Source organism: Salmo salar, chromosome ssa11 (genome assembly GCF_905237065.1).
Source record: "Salmo salar chromosome ssa11, Ssal_v3.1, whole genome shotgun sequence".
Lineage (NCBI taxonomy): Eukaryota > Metazoa > Chordata > Actinopteri > Salmoniformes > Salmonidae > Salmo > Salmo salar.
The window spans coordinates 27,735,491-27,760,116 of record NC_059452.1 but is presented as its reverse complement, the minus strand read 5'-3'; the positions used below and the strand labels follow the sequence as shown (position 1 = coordinate 27,760,116).

Genomic DNA, 24,626 nt, shown 5'->3' with positions numbered 1-24,626 from the left:
GAACACATCTAAGATAGTACTGAGGTGTACCACACTGGTCGTAAAGGAAGTCCAATGGACTTGTCCACCTCCAAAACAAATGGCAACAATAATCATTCCTTGCCATGTGTAGGTTCAACTACAATACAACTAGTAATATGCTCCAATCATGTGTTCCGGTAGATAATATTTCAGAATAAATCGGTAGGACAACTGGACCCCTTGAATACCAGTACCAATACCACAGTCAGTCCAGCAACACTCAGTAAGAGGATTAGTAATCTCACAAGTTAAATTGCTATTAATAATACCAACATAGGAGTCACTCAGAGTGCAACACGGGGAAGGGAATCTCCATTGCACTCTTCCAATGGTTAACACATGCCACTAATAAATAGAACCCTCCGTTCAGGAGAGAAGTTATTAGAAGTCATGAACCATGATCACACCACGTATGACTGGTCCAATATTTAAAGAGTACTTCTGTCGTGAGGTTAGCTCCTCCGTGGATAACATAGCTATGAAATAGACTTCATACCTATCGCCACTACAATAGTGGAAGACACAGTGACTTGTAGAAAAACTACTACAGACTCCCTTGACACCAATTCTGACTGACCTCCAGGCATTGACCTGAAAATTACCCGACTACGTCAGACTCATTCTGAACAAGTTGAAATCTGCCAGGATTCTTGGTTTTCTTCCCTTGACATGCGCGATTGTGTAAGCATAAACGCACATGCACAACGGAACATCCAATTAGGATTTATGCTAGGATCACTTAAGGGTCCAAGCAAAATACCAGCTTTAGTAAAGTTGAACATTTACTTGTCGTGACGTTGTATTAGTTAATGTGACGACTGTTGCTCATCGAATGATTAACGGTTTATAATTGCGTGATTAAATGAATTAAGCACTGAATCAAGCAATTATTAACTCATCAACCTGGGGCACCATGGGAACAGTATTTTGATTGAGTTTCTATTTCCCAAATTAACTCAAAGGATATCAGAATATCGATTTTACAACAGTCGCTAAATTAATCAATTTCCTCTACAGTCTCATTCTGAACGTCGCATAATCCGGGAATCTGCACGGACCCGGGCTTCACCAATGAGTTTACCACACCAATCTTAGTTGATTATTTATTTACTAGCAAGCTAAAATGATGATAAAAATACACATACACAAAACACAGTATAGCTATTGATTAGGACTTAGTATAACGGGCCAACACACTATGGCACGTGTTACCCAAGATGGGGATTTAGAAGAGAGAGAAGCCAAGAAAGTACACGAGAGAAATATACATTTGGGTTCATTTCTCGGCCATGCTTATTTAAACCTAGCCTTGCCCCGAACTGCCGCTCTTATGGGTCAGAATATAATGATGTAATTACGTGTTGCAGGTCTCAGGTGGGAAGCTCCGCGTGGGTCGTTTAGGCTTCTCAATGACGCACTTCTCCGGTGCAACTCTCTGGTTGTCCTCACGATGTCAGTGTCCTTCTTGGCTTAGTGGTCTGATCCCTCGCGGTCTTCTGAGGACAGACAGCTCTGTAGCTCAGAGCTCACAGCTTCGGACTCGAACGGTGTATATACCACGATTCAATGAAGAGTGGAGGCTGGGTGGTTCGGCTTGAATTCACCCGCTTAGACACAGCTACTCGTCCGTAGCTCGTGTAGAAAAAGATTTCTTTGTCTTCAACCTTGTGTTTCGTTTTGGGGTTCGTTGACTTTGTTAGACCTTCGCTGCAGCTTGGGGTCAATTAGTCTCATATGTTAATTCTTCACTCTCCTGTCTTATACCCTTGGGTCAGAAGTGGGCGTAACCGCCTTTAGGGCAATTCTCTGGGCGGACCAAGTTAAGGGGCAAGGCCTAGATTTGACTAAAATCCTATTTTAGACACTACCTTCACATCTCATCTTTACCAAAACATTCTCTTTGATTTGGATATTTTCCACACAACGTACAATGTATAAACATCAGGCATATACTGGGAAAACTCTTAAAGGTACAATGTTTTCATAATAACGTCATCTCTTAACCTTTAATAACAATTCAAAAGTTACATACATTTTCATATTCCACCTCTCGTCATGACCACCGTTGTGGCTGACGGAAACCATTGTTCCAAAGTCCCTTTATTGCATGTTTAATGTTCTGAAGCCAGAATTCCATTGTGAGGACAAAGGAATTTCTCTGTGGCCTAAGGTTTATTATGGCGTGAGGGGTCATAAAACCCCCACATCTTCAGACCCCTAGATCTCTCCTCCTCTGTTGGGGTTTTGGGAGATAATCTGTAGGGTGGTGGTCTCCTGTACCCTGACCTGATCAGGACAGTCATGACATACTTCTAGGCCTTTGACTCTACAGCACTCACCAGTTTTCTAACCAGAAGTCCATAGGTCATCCCTGTAGACTGCCCAAAACTAGTGCCTTACAGCTGTAGACTTATCATATAGTTGTCAACTTAGGATAGTACCCTAAGCGCCACCCCGCAAATTAGGAAAGCCCTAGATATGACATTATACAATGCCATGATAGGGTCATTTTGCCAAGACCATGGACGTAGATAGAATACAGTCCAATTAGATGATTAAGGTGGCATAACTATATTTTGTTTTGTTTATGCTTTCATTCATTTTGTTTCATTTTCTTCGGCACATAGAAAGTGATAGAGCCATAAACAACTCCCCCATACAACCATCAGTTAGTGCCACAACGCCGCTCATTTGGGAGGAAATGTAATGATATATTTCATGAGTGTGTGTGCGTTGTTAACATCTGCCTAAGTTACTGCCAAGATATTCCAGTCTGGACGACCAGACGACGGGTCCGGAACGGCGATCCCAATCCGGACATCCGCTGCCGAGCCATGGAACGGACTTCTTCATTTGCAGAGACCCTACCCGGGTCGACTACCAGAGGGGGGACTGCAATAGCAACCACCAACTGGACATCTGCTGCCCAGCCTTGGAGCGGACTTCTTCATTTGCAGACACCCAGATGGGGACCACAACGATGATCCACAACCAGGACAACTCACGTTCATTTTTATGTTGGTTTACAACATGCAGTTTAATCACAAGATTGAACCCAACATGGGGGGACTGTCATGACATTGGCCTGTGGGTAAGGTTTATGACCCCCCCCCCCCATAAATACCTTTCTCCCTTCCCCTCTCTGACCCTACTGAAGGACTTGAAAAGCCTGTGTTAAATATAGAGAGTCTGGGAACATCAAACAAATGGGGAAAAGGAACCATATTTTGGTAATAAAACCAGTTGGAAATATGCTTGGGAACGTAATGAGTATGTATGTCAGTTCGGTTGTCATCTGAGACATTATGACTGATGACAGGACGACATAAACTGTACCTGGGAAAGTATACACCCTCTAGTTATCAGAGTCACATGGAATTGTTATGCAATTGAAATGTTTGATATTGAAATTGTTTGTTAGGAGATTAAATGTCATTTTAGCTTCCAAATGAGAGAATTGGGTTTTCATAAGGAAAGTGCCCTGCTTGATCAGTGGCCCACCCCTGTAAAGAGACAGGGGTTATAAACGATGAAACACATCCTTCCCCCTCTCCACTATATAAGCCTTTGACGAAAAGATAACCACATGTTCCAGTACGTGAGGTCTGCAGCCTCTACGTTAGAAGGACACACGTCAAGTACAGAACTAAGCCAACCTCGGCGTGAGCTTTGGTGGCGAATGGTATGAACTTTGAGCTTATTCACTACAGAAGTGATACTTCCTAGCCGTTGAGTTAGCAGCGGCCGCTGTAGACGGGGGCTAGGAAAGGACGGACGACGGATCCAGTCTAACAACCAGACGAAGATACCACCACGTATCCAATTTACCACCAGAGACATTCTTCCGAGGACAGGAAGATCTGTTGGCCAACCCGGCCAGCATCTACGACCAATCTACCGAAGCGCAGCTCAGAGTAAATGTTTATTGCATTTTCCTTTTCCAAATGGGCGGTAATTTAGAATGCATAAGATAATGTATTTACGATAGCATAGCTGCTGTTTCTTTGTTCCTAAATCTTCCCGCTCTTTCATTCAAGCCCAACCCCCTTTCCTTTGTGTAACCAGCCATCATACAGGTTCCGTCTACCAGGACGTTTTCTGTATGACATCATTTTATTCTGTGTATATGTAATTCTGTGTGATTAGTTTAGGTATTTAGTAAATAAATAATTAAACCCAATTTGGTATTGCTGATTCAACTTGTTAGCCAGGGTTCGTGAAGATAGCCAAGAATTTACAACTTTCATTATGAGACTGAAAATAAGATAAGGGTTAATATTGACTGCTATCGATGTAAAGTATTACTAAGTATTTTAAGAGTTTATTCGGAAGATAACGGCTCTATAAACGTTCTTCCGTGGTGCCCCGACTTTCTAGTTAATTACATTTACATGATTAGCTTAATCAGGTAATATTAATTAGAGAAATAATTTTATAGGTTAGCATGTCATATCACTTAATCCGGCATAGCCAAAGACACGACACCAGAATATCACTCCGGAGGAGGTAAGCCGGGTTCTCGGGGAGCCGGGGTAGGCTGTACAAACCCACCACTGATAGTAGACAGGTTACTGGGTGGTTGGGAGGGCGAGACACAGATGCAGACATGGGAGGCAGATGGTTCGAGTCTCTGATATTTATTATAATCCAAGGGGCAGGCAAGAGAATGGTCGTCGACAGGCAAAAGATCATAACAAGGTCAGAGTCCAGGAGGTACAGAGTGGCAGGCAGGCTCGAGGTCAGGGCAGGCAGTATGGTCAGGCAGGCGGGTTCAGAGTCAAGGCAGGCAAGGGTCAAGATGGATGACACCTGGAGGGGTGGAGACAAGCATAAGGACAGGTGAAACAGATCAGGGTGTGACACATTATACTGAAGCCTATCTGCACTACCACGCTAAATATGTGTAGCTCTTAACCCTTGGAAGGATGGGGAATGAACGGGCAACCTAAGAAACCTGCACAATCTAAGTTTTGAAAGCTGGAACCATTAAGAGCTTTGACAGGCTGGCACAGTCCAGTTGCTTGTCAAGACGGTAGGGAAATCTGCACTGTAGGCCTACCATAGGAGTGGAGAATAGCTGCCCAGACAAACGGTAGCTAAGCTAACAAGTCCCCAGGCTCTGGAACAGAGAGGGGGGCTGCAGACTATGGCAGATCCATCCATGCGAATCTAGCCCACTGAGCAGCTCCAGCTTCGTACGCTTGCTGTTACCCCCAGTCTAGAGCTGGTCTCCTGGGACAGAGCTGTCTACTACATCCCCCATCACACCACGTCAAACATGTGGAGCATTAGGGATCAAAAAGAGTTTCAGAGAGAGGTGGAGAGGATCCTTGTTCCTAAATAAATCAATGGGATATACAGTGTAGCTAGTCTCACACGAAGAGTATTAGCGCCTATGTGTATCTATAGCAATGCCTAAATGAATGCACCATCCATACAATTGTTATAATCACTAAATATTCTCCAAGAATTTCGTCCCCTTCCAAATTAGGAGGAAGGTAGTCTTGCTTGTAAGACTCATGGTGCTACAAAGCGGCTGTGGGGAGAGACTAGGGGAAGATAAAGTCGGTCTACATTTGACATTGTTCCCTTATCAATCATAAAACCATGGTACAACTGGGGAGAAGGAAACTAAATTATACTACGCTACGCCTTTGATATTGCTGGTATCATCAGGCATCAATGTGTCCCTGGAATAAGACATAAACCTGCAGTGAACTGGGAAGTCACTTTAAAGTCAGATGTAATTAGTCCAAATGAAGTGAGGGATCCACACAGCAGTCAGCATGTGGCATATGAATACAACATGGAGGTGACAAAGACCTGAGTTCCTGTCTGATTAGTACTGTGGTTGACAGCAGACATCAGGCCTGACTGGCACATCAAAAGAAACTGCAACACTTGTAAGTAACTTGTGGTATTTATCATGCTTCCTTCCACCACTGAATTTACGCCATTCCCCTACCTTACCTATCACAGTGTGTCCATTTTTCGACTCAATCGAGTAATTATTTGTTGTTCGCTGTGTTCATGTTTTTTTGGGGGCGTATCACAAAATAACTGACTTGATCATTTATCTGCAGATTCTTAAAAGAAAAAGTAAAGCGGGAAAGAAGAAGAAAGACTATCTTACCTCTCTACCTGATGTTCTTTTTGTGTGTGAGGCTTAGTCGGCCCTGGCTGCCTGCGCCTAGCGATCCCAACAATCCCTTTATCTGCCTTTCATTACGGTCTCACTCGCCCTCTTAGCAGAGCGGGTGTCTGGGAGAGACAGTCACTTTCTCCTAGCCTGTGATGTTCCTGCAGATTACATAGGTGCTTTGAAGCCGCTGCACTCCTCGATGCCGGGGCCTCAGACAGACCCATGCATCTGCCAGATTGACGCCGAAGCAGCAGAATGGGGCAGAGACGCCCTCTGTTGATCTAGGCCTCTTTTGTCTTTCATGTGTCACATTCGGATGTCGCACCAAAGCCACACCTATGCAATCTGAATCTGCAGTGGGGCCCGCCTGCCCGAGAGACCAGCACACAAGCACATAGACCAGATGTACGGACGGGATGGGGAGTAATGGGCCTCTGTAATTACTCTTACCTGTGGGCATCTGTCTAGAAATGAGACAATTACTGCGGTCGTCCCCACATGGTATTCTCCCTCTCTGCCAAGGCCTTGGAAAGCACATTCATGTGGGCTATTTATTCCTTACCGGCAGATTTAATTTTATAACAGCGTAAGAGCATTAGAGGACAGCATGTAGGCTCATTTTCTAACAGTCCCGGTCAATGCTGCAGAAAGGTATAGATGTTACTACCCTTAGGGCAGTTAGAATAGCAGATGGAAAGATACTGTTAAAGTTGCTGCCCTGGGGCAGTTAATGGTTCACTCTGATAAAATAGGCCTTACAGATTTTTGCCATCTTTAACAATTTGGGATGAGTCAATACCTCCTCTCATTATTGGGTGTCAAATTGGGAGTCACAACCTTTGGTTGGAATGTCAGGTTAACTCCCAAAGTTGGAAGTTCCTTCCCCGTAAAATGTGGAACGTCAACAAGTGCAGAGACAGTGTTACCCCCTCATACAGTACCAATCAGTGTGTCTGGATGGTAAACTCTCATTGTGTTTGCAGACTCAGAGACCATTTCCTAATGGCTGCTTTACAGTTTATATGAACTTTTCATGCAGCTTAGGATGTGAAAGAGGACCATCACCAGGCTTTGAACACTGGTCCCCTGTGTATTCTCCCCACCCCAGGACCACTGTCTTCAGAGGCTAAAAGACAAAATAGGCCAAGAGTGACATAAATCACTGGTTGAAAACACACACACACCTCCTCCCCCTCCTTCTCTTTGTCATATACACATGCAGACACTGTCAACCCGCAACAAGACTCCCCCGCAGTCACACATCAGAGTACTCTCCACTTACACAGAAAATAACTTCCACATCCATTGAAATGGAGCTTTCAAAAACAGAAAAATACGTTAAAGCACCTTAAAGCACAAGACGTTAAACTACAAAAACATGAAGTAAAGCCCAATAAAATATACATTACAGTAATTGGATCAGAAAAGACTAGGTCTGATGATGGGAAGCGGGAGATGCTAATGACAGCATATCAAATGACCTCATGCAGCACTTCAAACACGGCTCTGCATCAATTCTCCTCTATCTGTAGCAGCACATGGTACCCTGGCTGTTGAAACTAGTTTTACAATATGTTTGAGCGAATAATCACAAATTCAACACAGTACAGACTACAGTAGATGATGATTTCATCACCATAGTGATTGATGTACAGTGCTTTGCTCCAAGTTGGAACTTCCAACACAGAGCCAGGTCATATCAAGTGACTCCAGTGGCTCAAGACTGTATTAGCGATATTGGGACATCGCCATGGTGAATGTTGGGAGTAATACAGTCTTATAACAGTCTAACAGAAAACTAAAGCTACACACAAACACCGTGAAGGCCGTAGATAGGAGGAGAGTTAAACGTCATTCTGTGATTGAGTGAGTGATGGAGTCTCAAAGCAGCCATCACAGTGACAGATTGGCATCAGTCAGGACAGACAGGCAGGAGAGAAAGAACGATTGGCGTCGACTCTTTGATGTTTATATCTCTTTTATCTGATTGCTGGTTATACATTTTCAAACCCCGTTCGTTGTTGACAGACATGGTGACCCTAAACCATCATCTCTGTCACATCTGAATAGGATTCAGCTTTGAGTTTATAGAAGAAACCGTTAATCTGCTTCGCAGTGTTTATCTCTGTCAGGGAACAACTGATGTGCCATTCATTCTGTGTACACGACCAATAACATTTTCTTTGATTTGATTACATGCTTTCAGGTCATTTAGAAATAATTACAGTGGGGGAAAAAAGTATTTGATCCCCTGCAGATTTTGTACATTTGCCCACTGATAAAGAAAGGATCAGTCTATAATTTTAATGGTAGGTTTATTTGAACAGTGAGAGACAGAATAACAACAAAAATATCCAGAAGAATGCATGTCAAAAATGTTATAAATTGATTAGCATTTTTATGAGGGAAATAAGTATTTTACCCCCTCTCAATCAGAAAGATTTCTGGCTCCCAGGTGTCTTTTATACAGGTAACGAGCTGAGATTAGGAGCACACTCTTAAAGGGAGTGCTCCTAACCGCAGCTTGTTACCTGTAAAAAAGACACCTGTCCACAGAAGCAATCAATCAGATTCCAAACTCTCCACTATGGCCAAGACCAAAGAGCTCTCCAAGGATGTCAGGGACAAGATTGTAGACCTACACAAGGCTGGAATGGGCTACAAGACCATCGCCAAGCAGCTTGGTGAGAAGGTGACAACAGTTGGTGCGATTATTCGCAAATGGAAGAAACACAAAAGAGCTGTCAATATCCCTCGGCCTGGGGCTCCATGCAAGATCTCACCTCGTGGGGTTGCAATGATCATGAGAACGGTGAGGAATCAGCCCAGAACTACACGGGAGGATCTTGTCAATGATCTCAAGGCAGCTGGGACCATAGTCACCAAGAAAACAATTGGTAACACACTACGCCGTGAAGGACTGAAATCATGCAGCGCCTGAAGGTCCCCTTGCTCAAGAATACATATACATGCCCATCTGAACTTTACTAATGAACAATCTGAATGATTCAGAGGACAACTGGTGAAAGTGTTGTGGTCAGATGAGACCAAAATGGAGCTCTTTGACATCAACTCAACTCGCCGTGTTTGGAGGAGGAGGAATGCTGCCTATGACCCGAAGAACACCATCTCCACCGTCAAACATGGAGGTGGAAACATTATGCTTTGGGAGTGTTTTTCTGCTAAGGGGACATGACAACTTCACCGCATCAAAGGGACGATGGACGGGGCCATGTACCGTCAAATCTTGGGTAAGAACATCCTTCTCTCAGCCAGGGCATTGAAAATGGGTCGTGGATGGGTATTCCAGCATGACAATGATCCAAAACACACGGCCAAGGCAACAAAGGAGTGGCTCAAGAAGAAGCACATTAAGGTCCTGGAGTGGCCTAGCCAGTCTCCAGACCTTAATCCCATAGAAAATCTGTGGAGAGAGCTGAAGGTTCAAGTTGTCAAACGTCAGCCTCGAAACCTTAATGACTTGGAGAAGATCTGCACAAAGGAGTGGGACAAAATCCCTCCTGAGATGTGTGCAAACCTGGTGGCCAACTACAAGAAACGTCTGACCTCTGTGATTGCTAACAAGGGTTTTGGGCACCAAGTACTAACTTATGTTTTGCAGAGGGGGTCAAATACTTATTTCCCTCATTAAAATGCAAATCATTTTATAAAATTTTTGACATGCGTTTTTCTGGATTTTTTTGTTGTTATTCTGTCTCTCACTGTTCAAATAAACCTACCATTAAAATTATAGACTGATCATTTCTTTGTAAGTGGGCAAACGTGCAAAATCAGCAGGGGATCAAATACTTTTTTCCCCCACTGTATGTACTGGAGATCCTGGATGATAGTGCATTGCAAAAGCTTATAGAGAATAACATAGAGGCTGTATGACAATTTTCAATGGACAATAGCATAAAACTGGGTTGTCCAAGGTCATAAAAAAGCACTACCAATGTCTGTACAAAAATGTTACAACACGGTTCTATGGTATTCAAAAACTGTAGAAACTGGATTGTTCCAATGACTTAAATTTCAAATGATGATAGTATTTTGGCCATACAGTGGCATATAAACACTGCATAACTCAAGTGCTGATGGGTTGGTCAAATCCAAACCATGTGCAAGACAGATAAACCATTTCAAACCCTCTTCTGTGTCCCCCTGTTTGTGTTTTTGTTGTGAATGTATGGAGACCAAAAATTTTCATTCCATACAGGCCACAGAGTGGGAAGCGGTTTCCCATGGTTCCATTAGGATGCTACATGCTTTCATGTGAAAAATAATCTCTGGGTCCCCTCAGCCCCTCTGTTGTGACAGGGGATAATGAATTTCACAACATCTGCCATTTGTTAGCCCTGTTCGGTGTAACCGATCTCCTTTTAATCCCGAGACGTCCAAAGACTTCCAAAGCGTGTGCAGAGCCACAGATGAAATGAAACAGATGGATCCCATGGCCTCTCTGGGCTGGGAGTAGGGGTACAGAGTACAGACAGGCAAGCAGGCAGAGGATGGGGCTGGGAATAAGAGCTGGGGCTGGGGAGTAGGGGTACAGGCTGGGACACACGCTATACAGCTTTCTATTGAGTTACAGTACATCCCTTAAAATGCACTGAAAGTATAGGACCTCTGTCATATGTTTATAGGTATTCAGTGTAGTGGTAGTGATTTTCAGCCATAATGTTAGCTTATTCAAGCTCTTTCCTCAAGAAAAGTGAAGATTTGACATGTCAGTGTTAAATGATTTGAGCCTTATCTCAGTTTCAAGGGACACCGAGTACTGGACAGTGATTCTCTCTCCCCAAGGCTTGTGAGGGATAGAGAGTGACAACACAGGCAGATAATAGTCGAGACTATTGACAAAGAAGCTGGGACACTGCTCCTCCTTTAGGCTTCTGTATCAGAACTCATCAGACAGTGACAGTATTAAGCCTGAGCTGAACCAGAGTGATGGGTTTTAAATCAACTGACATGATTTACCTCACTGCTTAAAACGGTTATCCTTAAGGGCAATAGAAAAATTGTGTTTGCTTGCGTGGGCCGGGCAGTGATAACGCTAAACTGTTTTGCTGTACAGATAGAATACAACTAAAATCCTCAATGATCAACTTTGAAATATAAAAATATGATTACTTCACAAAAATGTAGAGGTGTTGATATCCAGATAAATTATATTTCGTTGAGGATTGTTTTGATAGCCATACATGATTATACATAGATGATTATACAGATGATACATTCATCAGAGCCTCAGAATCACCTTTCCATCTGAAAGGAAGGTATGGTCGGAATGGCCAATTCTGTTTCTTTTCGTTTCCACCAATTCTGAATATGAGAAACTGGATTCTCGGCCCCCATCCTCTGCCTCTTCATAAAACCTGGAATGTGCTTCAAAGAATGCACACTATCTTCCCTCCATGAATAAAACATCTGTCATTCATCGGCCTGCAAAATATGTGGTGATTTAACAGAGCATAACAGCTCTGAAGGGGATAGAGGAGGCAGAGCAGAAGCCTGTGCAGTGTCCTAATAATAAGCCATGTACAAGTGTTAGCTTAGGCTATCTCTCCCTTTGGACAGTTCACAGTTTACTGGTCTTGGGCCCAGGCCAGGGCAAGTAAAACTCCTATTTGTGATCCATAATGACAATAGGAGTTATTACATGAAATAAAAACAATTCAGTGTTTCAAAGCTTGTTCACGTTAGAGCATTATTATCTATCGGCATCCACAGACAGTCCGACAGAGAATTAAAGGCAGACTGGACTGGTGGAAATGTAAAGTAAACAATGTAGTGAATGGTCTGGGGGGCTGCCTCAGGGAAAGCTAAACGTACAGTAAAAATGTGTCCTGGATCAGTTGGCCTTTTATGCTGGTCAAAGTGAAAAGTCACAGAGGAGGGGAATGGAAAGTGGGACAGGCAACTGCCATGTGGAAGTTAGTGGGTCAAAGTTACTGTCTCTGTACCTCATTTATTTCTATACATTTTCTCTGAGTAAATTCACTTATTCACTCCCTATGTCTCCAAAGTGAGGGGGTGGAGGCTCCAAAAACAAATAGGTGAGAAACAGTGGTCTAGCTGTCTATCCTAGTTGGCTCCAGAGAGGGCATGGAGGGGAAGCCTGTTACTCACACATCAGAGGCTACATTCACCCTTCGTTCCTCTCTGTCAGGGATCCCTCTCGGCTCTGCCTGACTGTTCGGGCCAGGGGCATCTGAAACCTTAGGGTGCTTCACCTTTCTAAAGCAAGTGTCCATTTATTATTATACAAAATTACTCAGTAGGAGGATGAGATGACGTCAGAGAGAGATAGGACAATCACCTCATTACCACCGATACATCTACGATAATCAATCATTTCAATAAGCATTTTTCTACGGCTGGCCATGCTTTCCACCTGGCTACCCCTACCCCGGCCAACATCTCAGCAACCCCTGCAGCAACTTGCCCAAGCCCCCCCCACCCCCCTTCTCCTTCACACAAATCCAGACAACTGATGTTCTGAAATTGATGCAACCATTTAGAATCCCACCGTACCTTCTCCACTATGCAATCTGGTTTCCGAGCTGGTCATGGGTGCACCTCAGCCACACTCAAGGTCCTAATCATAACTGCCATCGATAAAAGACAGTACTGTGCAGCCGCCTTCATCGACCTGGCCAAGGCTTTCGACTCTTTCAATCACCGCATTCTTATCGGAAGACTCAATAGCCTTGGCTTCTCAAATGACTGCCTTGCCTGGTTCACCAACTACTTCTCAGATAGAGTTCAGTGTGTCAAATCGGGGGGGCCTGGTGTCCGGACCTCTGGCAGTCTCTATTGGGGTGCCACAGGGTTCAATTCTCGGGCCGACTCTTTTCTCTGATTATATCAATGATGTCGCTCTTGCTGCTGGTGATTCTCGGATCCACCTCTACGCAAACGACACCATTCTGTATACATCTTCTTTGGACACTGTGCTAATGTAACAGTGTAGGTTCCGTCCCTCTCTTCGCCCCAACCTGGGCTCGAACCAGGGACCCTTGCACACATCAACAACTGACACCCACGAAGCATCGTTACCCATCGCGCCACAAAAGCCACGGCCCTTGCAACGCAAGGGGAAACCCTACTTCAAGTCTCAGAGCGAGTGACGTCACTGATTGAAACGCTATTAGCGCGCACCACCGCTAACTAACTAGCCATTTCACATCGGTTACACTCACCCCCCCTTTGACCTCCTCCTTTTTCGCAGCAACCAATGATCCGGGTCACGGCACCAATGTAACAGTGTAGGTTCCGTCCCTCTCTTCGCCCCAACCTGGGCTCGAACCAGGGACCCTTGCACACATCAACAACTGACACCCACGAAGCATCGTTACCCATCGCGCCACAAAAGCCACGGCCCTTGCAACGCAAGGGGAAACCCTACTTCAAGTCTCAGAGCGAGTGACGTCACTGATTGAAACGCTATTAGCGCGCACCACCGCTAACTAACTAGCCATTTCACATCGGTTACACTAACAAACCTCCAAACGAGCTTCAATGCCATACAACACTCCTTCCGAGGCCTCCAACTGCTTTTAAATGCATGTAAAACTGACTATCCTACCGATCCTTGACTTCGCCGATGTCATTTACAAAATAGCCTCCAACACTCTACTCAGCAAGCTGGATGTAGTCTATCACAGTGCCATCCGTTTTGTCACCAAAGCCCCATATACTACCCACCACTGCGACCTGTATGCTCTCGTTGGCTGGCCCTCACTACATATTTGTCGCCAAACCCACTGGCTCCAGGTCATCTATAAGTCTATGCTAGGTAAAGCCCCGCCTTACCTGAGCTCACTGGTCACCATAGCAACATCCACCCGTAGCACGCGCTCCAGCAGGTATATTTCACTGGTCATCCCCAAAGCCAACACTTCCTTTGGCCGCCTTTCCTTCCAGTTCTCTGCTGCCAATGACTGGAATGAATTGCAAAAATCACTGAAGCTGGAGTCATATCTCCCTCTCTAACTTTAAGCATCAGCTGTCAGACCAGCTTACCGATCACTGTATCTGTACACAGCCAATCTGTAAATAGCACAACCAACTACCTCATCCCCACATTGTTATTTATCCTCTTGCTCTTTTGCACCCCAGTATCTCTACTTGCACATCATCATCTGCACATCTATCACTCCAGTGTTAATGCTAAATTGTAATTATTTCGCCTCTATGGCCTATTTATTGCCTTACCTCCCTACTCTTCTACATTTGCACACACTGTACACACACTGTACATTTCTATTGTGTTATTGACTGTACGTTTGTCTATGTGTAACTCTGTGTTGTTGTTTTTGTCGCACTGCTTTGCTTCATCTTGGCCAGGTCGCAGTTGTAAATGAGAACTTGTTCTCAACTGGCCTACCTGGTTAAATAAAGGTGAAATAAATTAAAACATTTAAAAATGAACAAATGTACTTCAGGCCTACATTGCTTCTGATTCCGGTGTCCAGTTTAGAAGTCTTAGCAATACCTTGAGACCAATACTGTGTTAATCACACCCCCTACAGGTGACTAAAGTTAATACATTCTTATGTCCTTTTATTTTATATATATATATATATATATATATATATATATATATATATATATATATGGGACCATTTCTGACACAATAAAATAAAAAATACAGTAAAAACATACAACACGGACACTGGACATGTTAGGTAGGTTTGGCTTATCTACAAATAAACATTGCACATGGTTAAAAAATAATGTGGTTTTACCTCCAGCCGACATGCGCCGCTGCACCAAACAAGCACTCTGCAATCGATTGCTATCCCTTCCAGGAGGGGAAACAAAGAATAATATTGTTGTTAGCTAGCGTAAAGATTCTAACCATATAAATAATGGGAAAGAAGCATAAAAAGCACAAGTCTGAAAAATATGAAGGTAAGACACATTTAGATCGCCAATGCGCTGGTATTGGTTGAATTCCTTGGACAATTAAAAGGCTTGCGCTTCGGTTAGCTAACGCATAATCACCCATTTGAATTCACTGCAAGTTAGCTAGCTAATTTATCCAGCTAGCTTAGTCATATATGTACCGAGCTCGTTAATGTTATCTAATTGACAGATGTTAAAATATAGGTATCTAATTCGATTATTGCTGTCCGTCTTATCATTTATCCAAATGCATTGAACCAAAGATTGAACTTTAAAATGGCTAGCTAGCTGCTAAGTTATACTAATTTACATTTTTTAGCCAGATAGGGAGGTAACGTTAGCTAACGTTGTTGTTTGCAACATAGCAAGCTAAGTTAGCTAACTAGTTAGATACCTCACAGTTGAGCTAGCCGGATGGCGAACTGTCAGCAGCAACTTGGTGATCAAATATTTGGGACTATACATAAAGTTAACCCAATGTGTCCCATCTACAGAGTACGGGGGGAGACCACTTAAATTGGTTCTCACGGTTGCTGGAAATGAGGTGACGACTGGAAGCTCGAGCTTTGAAAACACATTTGATGAACATCCAGATTTAGAGAAACACAAGGACAAGAAAAAGAAAAAGAAGAAGAAAAAGGATAAGGAAAGGATCGATACCATGTCACCAGTTGATGACAAGAAAAAGAAAAAGGTGAGTTTGGGAATCCATATTTTCATTACAGCCCATGTTTACCTTTGTGTACTGTTTTTGAGGGGAATGTCTAGGGGAGACTAGCTGCCATTTCATTCCATGGCATGCCATGGGTGGTGCTAGCTGACTAAACTCCACCTTTGTTTAAGTGTCTGATGAACTCCACCAACTGAGTGGAGCAGAGACCATCCTGTTGGGGAATTCAGCTCTGACCACATGGATTTTTCCAAGAGACCAATACTTAAAAAACGTTGAAGTGGCTTTTGATTTTCGGAATTCAAAAAGGGGTTTATTTGGCCAATAGACTGACTCCTAGGTGATAAATGAAGTGTCAACAAACATGTTTATATGGTGCATTTAGATGACAAAGAAGAAGGGACAGGGCGCTGATACAGACTGGGAAGATAGGGAGGCGAGCAGGACCCCTATCCATTCAGATCTGGCGTCCTTCTTGAATAAAGTGGAAGGTAACTTACTTGCCAGTTTCTACAATGGCTGCCACTTTTCCATAATCCTTTCTTGGCCTTTAATTTCTATTGATATATGAAGTAATTTTAACCATTATTCATCTTTCTTAATCTCGTCTTCTTTACCCAACTCACTCCCGCACTCTCTCGTATGCTTTTTCTCTCTCATTCTCAGAGAAAGAACTGACCCCACTGCAGGAAGCCTTGAGTCAACTCATCAGACAGCTCCAAAGGTGAAGCTTGTTACTAAGAAATTGTCGTTGAATTGATTAGCAGCCTGTTTCCTCTGGTCTAAACATATCCCGATGCCCCAGGGTAGTGCACCCCTGTGTAGGGTGCCGTCTTTCAGATGGGACTTCAAACGGGTGTCCTGACTCTTTACGGTCACTAAAGATCCCATGGCAATTATCGTAAGAGTAGGGGCGCAGTGGTCTAAGGCACTGCATCTCTGTACTAGAGGCGTCACTACAGACCCTGGTTCGATTCCAGGCTGTATCACAACCGGCCGTGATTGGGAGTCCCATAGGGCGGCTCACATTTGGCCCAGCGTCGTTAGGGTTTGGCCGTTATTGTAAATAAGATTTTGTTCTTAATGACTTGCCTAGTAAAATAAAAACCTGGTGTCCTAGCTAAATTCTCAATCTATTTAGCTAGGCCACCTAATCATCCCTAGCTTCCAATTGTCTCATTCATCCCCCCCTCCTCTCCCCTGTAACTATTCCCCAGGTCGTTGCTGTAAATGAGAATGTGTTCTCAGTCAACTTACCTGGTAAAATAGATGTTGCATTGAGGCCTAACAAAGCAACAACTGACTTTCTCTTGTAGGAAAGACCCAAGTGCGTTTTTCTCGTTCCCTGTGATTGACCTCATCGCTCCTGGCTACTCCACGATCATCAAGCGGCCCATGGACTTCGGCGCAATGAAGGAGAAAGTCAAGAATGAGTATTACGAGTCACCAGAGGAGCTCAAGGTACACCTGTCAGCTGCACTACCTTCTTGACAAATAACTTTCAGGATAGCTTTATTTAGTCTGTCATTCTAAAGCAGTGGATTGATTGACAATCAAGCCTGAAGTGTTGATTAAATAGAAAACTAATGTTAAACATATGCAGAGTCCAGTGACTGACTGCCGTGTGTCTCCATTGATACAGGTGGACTTCAGGATCATGTGTGAGAATGCTATGATCTACAACAAGCCAGAGACCATTTACCACAAAGCTGCCAGGAAGCTGCTCCTCTCTGGCATGAAGATCCTCCGCCCGGTAAGGGGAGTGCCTCTACAGAAGTAAATTTGACACATACATATGGGATCTTCACTTGAGAATGGGTTTTAGTCCTGGATTAGGCTTAATCTGTGTATAGGAAACTGGCCATATATTGTGTGCCTGGGTGAAATGATCACTAGTTGCCACATACGAACAGCAGAGGGCACCATATTCATACCCCTGAATGTTTAGATATGAATTTTCACCACAATGTTTTTTTGTTGTTGATAATTGGGGCCCCAGAAGACTAATCACAAGACCCTGAGCTTGGAACAAAAACAGATTGTGGTGTAAATTGCGGTGAAACACAGTCAACTCTTGTCTCTCTCGCTGTCCCACAGGAGAGGCTTGAGAGCCTGAGGCAGAGTATTGAGTTCATGGCTGACCTAGAGAACCCAGCCAACCAGTCAAGTAAGACTGGAGAGGAGGTGGGAAACTCAAGCATGGACCAGTGTAAAGATGGCCCCAGCCCCACAGATCTTAGCCAGACTTCCCAGTCTGCCCCAAACACTCCCAGGTACCGTGATAACTTTACCCTGCACTTGAACACTGACAATATGCTTTTAGTTATTAATTGCTTGGAGAGTCATCATATATGGATGTCGATCTCGGACACAATTTACATAAACTAATATATAGACTTCAGATGGGGGTTACAGTGCTTGTTCATAGCTTAGACTGTGAGAAGCTGTTCTCGGCCATTTACCAAACACAGATTCCAACCAGGAAGCAAGCAAGCAGTATTACACACTAATGTTAATAAGTCATGGATAGTGTCCAAGTGCTATGGGCTTGTTCTCCCAAGTGTTTGGTGGATCAGTTCTTTCCACAGACTCTGGCTGGAGGATGAGCGATAATGAAAGGAATGCCTCTGAGCGTGTCAGGTCTTGTGTTCAGTCAGCACTATGCAGCACCTTTCACACCAATCACTCTCTGAAACCTACGAGTTGTTGTCCTTGTAAACCCCACTGAGGTGTAATGGGTAGAAAATTCCGTTTTCTTTAAGGTATTTTCTTAACTGCTTTGTTGGTTAAGGGCTTGTAAGTAAGCATTTCACTAAGGTCTACACCTGTTGTATTTGGCGCATGTGACAAATGAAATTTGATTTGAAATGCTGTCGCAAATAACAGACTACAGCATGAGGACTTAAGATTTGATGTGAAGTTTGATTGAAAGTATACTGGCAGCATATTCATTGGGAACATGTACTGTAGCTATAGCATGAAATGTATTCTCAATTAGATTTAGATGTTATGACTGTTTCAAAATGTATTGTAATCACTAATGGCTGCCAGCAAAATAAATTCCTATTTTCTGCTGATCCTTTTTTGGTATTGAACAATGAAACCCTATGAAGTTCAAAGTCTCCTACTCCTCTATACTCTGTGTTCTCCAATACTTCCAGGAAAGACAACGACTCCAAAGACGAAGTGTCCAAGGTCGTCAGTCAGGCAGAGAAGGAGCTTGAGGAGCTCCGCAAGCTCATTGATGATTCAGGAGGCAAACTGTCCAGCAGAGGGCTGGAGAGTGAGGTGAGAGCTACGGGCTATGGAATTGGCTTAAACTGTTTAGGCCAACCAAGCTCTCTTACCCCATCTACTATATAGGAAATGTATGGCCTAATTTAGTGAACATATTCATTTATGTTCACTAATGTAATAATACAACTATTGTTTTATTTGGTTATGTAGCTGGACTTTGAGAGGAGAAAGTCTGATGGTTCCACCACACTGGCAATCCTGAACCCGGTCGAACTTGTTGCTGGAGGTAGGTCCAGTCATAGTCACGGCCGCAATTAGCTAGTTGCACTATATCCATTTCTATTTGTGCAACATGGAATCCATGATTGATTCCAACTGTCATCAACTCTATCTTTCTGATGAACCTAACAAGTGTAATGAAATCATCAGCTTGTAATTGTAAATGAGCCTCTTTCTCAATCAACTCTTATCTCTACAGATGTGGGCTACTGCCCTGTGAAGCTGGGCATGCTGTCCAACCGGCTGCAGAGTGGCATCAACACCCTGCAGGGCTTCAAGGAGGACAAGAGGAACATGGTCACACGGGGTAAGCTGAAGGGGCCTTAGTGACTAGGTTTAATAATTAAAAAGTTTTTCTTTTATCGATTTCCATCGTCTCCCAAGAGTGGCTGAATAACCTCTTTTCATCTGAGTGACTGAACCCAGAGCTTGTATAGAAACACATGTATAAATCCAATGTTCAACCAACATAAATACCAGTCTCAATGTATCAATTTATAAATCCATTCATGGGCAGCAATTATTTTTCCATAAGATTTGATAAGGTCATGTAGCCATGTCAGATTGTGATTCTATAAAAATCTGTTTTTCATAGTCCTATAAATGTATCTCTGTGAGAGGCTGAGCTCTCAGCCTGTGGTCCTATATCTCCATCAGTGTTTACGAGCTGTAATGTAATCCAATCTCTGCTCTCGCAGTATCGTACATGAACTATGGTCCGTACACCTCCTACGCGCCCGCCTACGACTCGAGCTTCGCCAACATCGGGAAAGAGGACACTGACCTGATCTACTCCTTCTATGGAGAGGAAGCCAGCCTCCAAGGATCTGAGAGGTATGCATGTTGCTCCTCATCCTCCCCCTACATTACGGTGTAATATTATGGTCCAGATCTGACATTTACAAGGGCCTACTTTACAGTAAATAATTCCAAACAAAGCTTTGAGCATTCCAGCATGCTCATAACAGTCCAGATGTCCCTGTATTTCATTGGCTTTGTATATGAGTAGGCATTTTATGGTTCTGTTGGCGTGGATGAGATTCACTGTGGTGGAGGCTAAAACCACATGGTAAACCTGATACGACCCTACTGCTGCTTCTGAGAGGAGACCAAATATGACTAGCATATATACACACACACTGATGTAATGTGTTTGTCATTGTGTCTGCAGCCTCTCGGAGTTCCTGTCCAAATCGGAGGAGCACATGTACAAACTGGCAGACAACCTCCTGGACGCGTTGACTAACGGGGAACACTCCAAAACCCTGAGAGAGGTACAACCATTAAGCATGTATCTGCATGGGAATTATATGGCTATGGTTATTTTAACATTTCTTTGGACAATACTAACTTGATGTGTTCTTACACGCCAGACACGTCCAGATGAGCAAGGACCAACAGAAACCTCTGAGACTAGAGACAAGGACATGGAGGTAAGTCTCAGATACACTAAACGTGGACAACCTCAGCAGATAAAGGACACACACCACACCCTAGGTCAACTACACCCAGCTGAAGTGAACCCCAGCTAACCCGCCCCACCCCACCAACAGTGTTGGATAATATTAACAGCTTCTGCACATGCCGTAGCTGTTCCAGCTGTGTCAACATGGCAGGCTCGTTAGCTAGCTGCTATGATCCAACACACAGAACATTTCCCCTTCAAAACACTGCCTCTCTCCACCAGCCCCTGAGACCAGGTCTGTTCACGCACTCTCTGTCAGGGATGTGGAAATGTCTGTTTTCTTTCTGCGCCCCCTTCGTTGGGCGGCTGAATGGCTCCTCAGTCACAGCAGTGTAGAGGCTGGAGGAAAGAAAAGCATCAGGCCTCTCTTAAGCACACAGCAGCTCTATACCTGGCTGTTTGCTGTGCTTGGCCAGCATCCAGTTTATCCTCATTCCCTGGTTGGGTGTTGCTGCTGCTTTTTATTTCGTTTGATTTTTATTGGAAAGGGACTGGCAGAGGTATCAACTGGAGCTACTAGAAAAGAGCTGGCCTGGCTGATGCCTCTCCTTTCAGCAATGCAATTTCAAAGATTCACTGACTGCCGCGCTGGCTGACTTGGAATCCAAACAAAAATGCTTTTACTAACCTAACCCTTCCGTTTTTCCCTCAGGTGGTTGAACCCGAAGCTAGCAAGCAGGCTGTAAGCAGGCTAGCCTCCCTGGGCTCTGTGATCGGCTTGGACTTCCAGAATCCACCGGACCTCCTCTCTGAGGGTAAAGATCAGCTTTAACTGGCCAAAGGGCAAACCCCAACAGCATGCCAGTTAATTCTAAAACTACTGACAGCCAAAGAGTTACATTTTAAATCCCCTAGGCTTAAACCCTTCCTCAAGGTAATTATTGAGGCGTTTCTGACTCCTGCAGCCTCCCTGGGCTGTTGTAGGGCATGTGCAGTCCCAGTTGAATGTAGTCTATGAAGATAAGAGGGAGGATTCAAGAAATAGAACCCATTGTAGATGACCCTGCACAGGTCAATGCAAGCTTCCTTTATGGTGTGTGTGTGTGTGTGTCAGAGACCCAACACTTCCAGCAGAAGTTGGATGAGACTACAAAGCTCCTCCGTGAGCTGCAGGAAGCGCAGAGGGAACGCTTGAGTGTCAAGCAGCCCCTTAACATCTGCCTGCCAGCCCCAACCACCAAGGAGCTGCAGCTGGGTAACACTTTATTTTAAAGAATGGAATACCACTGTCTATTTTATTGGGGGGGCTCTGATTCAATTGGGTTGGATTAAATGCAGAATACATCTCAGTTGAAGTCATTGTTGTGCAGCTCACTAGATATCACCTTTCCCCCACAAGTCTTTGGTTTGAACCCTGTACAAATAGTGCAACCAGAAACAGTTATGACTAAACATGAATTTCTCTGTCAAAGCTATTTCCTTTTGACTATCTTAATTCCAATGGAAGAAATGCCTGGGCCATCCATTTCTCAGCTATACCACTACCAGTGATCTTTATTTGGACTCCAATATGATTTCCCATTTGTCTCCCTGTAGCTGAGAAGGTGACTGGTAACCTGGCCCAACTGACCAGTCAGGTGGCTCCAGGAGATGTGAGCAGTGTGTATGGGATCAGGAGGGCCATGGGCATTGCTCTGCCCCTAGAGGCAGATGAACCACTCGTAGACCTCACCACAGGTAGGCTTAAACCACCCGGCATTTGTTTCCCTGGTTATTTAGGTCATGGGTAGTAAACATTCTAACCATATACTGGTTGATTTTTGGGAATGTGTTCAGTGAAGTAGTAGGCCTACTTGCAAAACTGACTTACCTTTTTAATTGGCCCTGAGCTGGTAAAGTTGTATTGAATGGTGTTAGTGTGTATAAACAAATGTTATGAATTGAAATCTCAAAGCTATTCCCTTATGTCTCATCTTGATTTCAGTGGATGCTGAGCCGATGGATACCGTGCCTGAAGTTCAGCAGATTCCAGTCATCGCAGTATAACGGAATTTCACAGCAACCATCCTGTTGTAGTGTACAAAAAGGTTCTTTGTTTGCATTTCTTTTATTAAGCCATTTGTCATTTACCTTATCCAATCTGTTATTCCTTGTCTTTGTAAATCAAGTTGGGATTTAGCCTTTAGCAAAACAATTTATCGCAACTGTACAAAATGCAAACTCACATTTTATTCCTCAGACAGCATAACATGAAAGCAACATGGACACATTCGTTTGGCAGTCAGATGTCGAGTAAGACCACAGGACAAGTCAGTTTTCTGAGGTACAGAGAAGAATGTATCTTAAAAGGTCTAATGCAGACATTTTAAATCTATCAAATAATTTATGGGTACAAGTATGTGACTAACAGCTTCTAAGCTAAATTTGCTCTTTGCTAGGACTGTCCGTGGAGAGCTGAAAACAAGCTGTTATTGGCCGAGAGGTTTGGAACTCTTTCTTATTGGTCTTAGCTAATTTACTGCCTGGCCAAAACTCCATCCCACCAAACGGGCTGAAATTTCAGGGGGTCTTTTCAAAATGGCATTGTCATTATCACGGTATTCTAACGTTAACTGCAACAATAACAGACAGTTGATTGTTTGACAGCAGGTTTAGGTACACAAAGTAGAATGTTAGTTTGACCAGCGATTCCTAAAAAGCATATGCTGCCTGTCTGCACATAAGACACTGCAGGTTAATGTTGGCTAGTCAATGCAATCTATACATTTACAACTACTATGGCTGAAGTATACTGCACAGCACTGAGTTAGGCTCCCAAGACAATTATGTTTTGTTTCAGTCAAATTAAACTTTTCAGAATGTCTTTTACTCATTGATTGTAGTGCATATAGCACTTATTCTTCATCAGGCATGTGTTCTAAGCTTATTTTAAAGAAATTGGTAAACAGTACACCTCACTGTCCATTACACAGTAATAATTTCCACAGAGCGTTGAAGTGCAAGTTTAAACTTCTCTGCTGTTTTGGTTCCGATGCTGCAACAGCATGAGGGGAATCCGTACACAAATTGACTGAAAGCTAAGTCTTGCATCTCACTAATCGCAATATCTGCGGTGCAGCTTGTGACAATGTCATTTCCCTTAGTCTAGAAAACCATGACAGTATGTACAATACACTTCTGTCACTCCACATGCAGCAGAACTCACTCCATTGTTTTGGTCACCATTTGCTTGATAAACAGCTCAGTTTTAAGAGCGGACTGAATGTTTTTTGTGCATCATGATTCCAGCAAGGTTCTAGGAATATCAGGTGATTAGAATCCAGTATGACGACGACCAGTGCTTGACGTAACCTCCATGTCAGTCTAATTGAATGCACACGTTGGAACTGGAACTCCAAAACAAGTCAGCTGCAGTAAGAATTAATTTCCAATAAAGAATCTCCCAAAGGGATTCCTGGAAACATGAACAATCTGAAATATAACCTCTAGGACCACAAGGTCATGTCTTGTTCTGGTCCGGATCATCGCTGACTGAAGCACTGAGATGGATTATATTTGTGTGCTCCGGTAGGTTTACTCTAAGAATGTTAACTTATGTGCGTTCGTGTAATTAGTCTGTGCTGAATGCTAGACTGTGTCCTGGGATGTCCTGCCACCAACCCAGCATACGTATACGCAACCAGGCCCAGAGTCCACACACAGTAGTGTGCTCACCGTAGACCTCAGCTCAGGCCCATTCCCTGCTGCTTGCTCATGTCCGTACACACAAAGAAGGTTGTCAGCTCGCCTTTTCCCTTGACGTTGATGAGGCCTCGGCACTCGCAGGAGTAGCCCAGCTTCTGGAGCACGTCCGACGTCTCCTCTGTGACCTGGAGCAGAAACAGACACGAAGCAAGGAACAAGACACATTACTATGATGAATGTATGCAGCCATAGTTTTTGTGTGGTTATAGTTAATC

At 43.8% G+C, this 24,626-nt stretch overlaps 2 protein-coding genes and 1 long non-coding RNA gene across 9 annotated transcripts in view; 1 reads left to right on the top strand and 2 right to left on the bottom strand.

The window, feature by feature from the left end:
* Positions 1–4,782: 4,782 nt before the first annotated feature.
* On the bottom strand, positions 4,783–15,644 carry LOC106562386 (uncharacterized). Of its 2 annotated transcripts, none has more exons than XR_001319026.2 (3): positions 15,471–15,644; positions 14,917–14,972; positions 4,783–4,830 (listed from the first exon to the last, which is right to left on the bottom strand). It is a non-coding gene; the product is annotated as an uncharacterized lncRNA (long non-coding RNA). The 2 variants fall into 2 exon arrangements; XR_006757542.1 differs by lacking the exon at positions 4,783–4,830 and adding an exon at positions 14,056–14,109.
* On the top strand, positions 14,918–23,535 carry LOC106562385 (bromodomain-containing protein 7). Of its 4 annotated transcripts, XR_001319024.2 has the most exons (19): positions 14,918–15,082; positions 15,571–15,770; positions 16,132–16,237; positions 16,413–16,470; positions 17,063–17,207; positions 17,389–17,499; positions 17,844–18,019; positions 18,908–19,034; positions 19,194–19,269; positions 19,462–19,569; positions 19,961–20,096; positions 20,434–20,536; positions 20,636–20,695; positions 21,380–21,482; positions 21,782–21,922; positions 22,264–22,404; positions 22,652–22,754; positions 22,907–22,990; positions 23,106–23,535. XR_001319024.2 is itself a non-coding variant. In XM_014127245.2 (18 exons), exons 1-17 carry the CDS (start codon positions 15,040–15,042, stop codon positions 22,711–22,713), a joined length of 1,896 nt encoding a protein of 631 aa, XP_013982720.1. In that variant the 5' UTR covers positions 14,918–15,039; the 3' UTR covers positions 22,714–22,754; positions 22,907–23,535. The 4 variants fall into 4 exon arrangements, 2 of the variants coding, with proteins under 2 accessions (XP_013982720.1, XP_013982719.1); XR_001319023.2 differs by having other exon boundaries at positions 22,652–22,990; XM_014127245.2 differs by having other exon boundaries at positions 22,907–23,535.
* LOC106562384 (adenylate cyclase type 2) overlaps positions 22,877–24,626 on the bottom strand; it is an 81,732-nt gene continuing 79,982 nt past the window's right edge. For all 3 annotated transcript variants that reach the window (XM_014127240.2, XM_014127242.2, XM_045689296.1), the window contains one exon: positions 22,877–24,536. In XM_014127240.2, the coding sequence (XP_013982715.1) occupies positions 24,390–24,536 (147 nt within the window). In that variant the 3' untranslated portion in view covers positions 22,877–24,389. The remainder of the gene's footprint in view (positions 24,537–24,626) is intronic.

Coding starts and splice junctions, on each gene's coding strand:
- LOC106562385 (XM_014127245.2), top strand. CDS start 15,040: ATGGGAAAGAAGCATAAAAAGCACAAGTCTGAAAAATATGAAG. Junction 20,097..20,433: donor AGCCTCCAAGGATCTGAGAG/GTATGCATGTTG, acceptor TTGTGTCTGCAG/CCTCTCGGAGTTCCTGTCCA. Junction 20,696..21,379: donor CTAGAGACAAGGACATGGAG/GTAAGTCTCAGA, acceptor TTTTTCCCTCAG/GTGGTTGAACCCGAAGCTAG.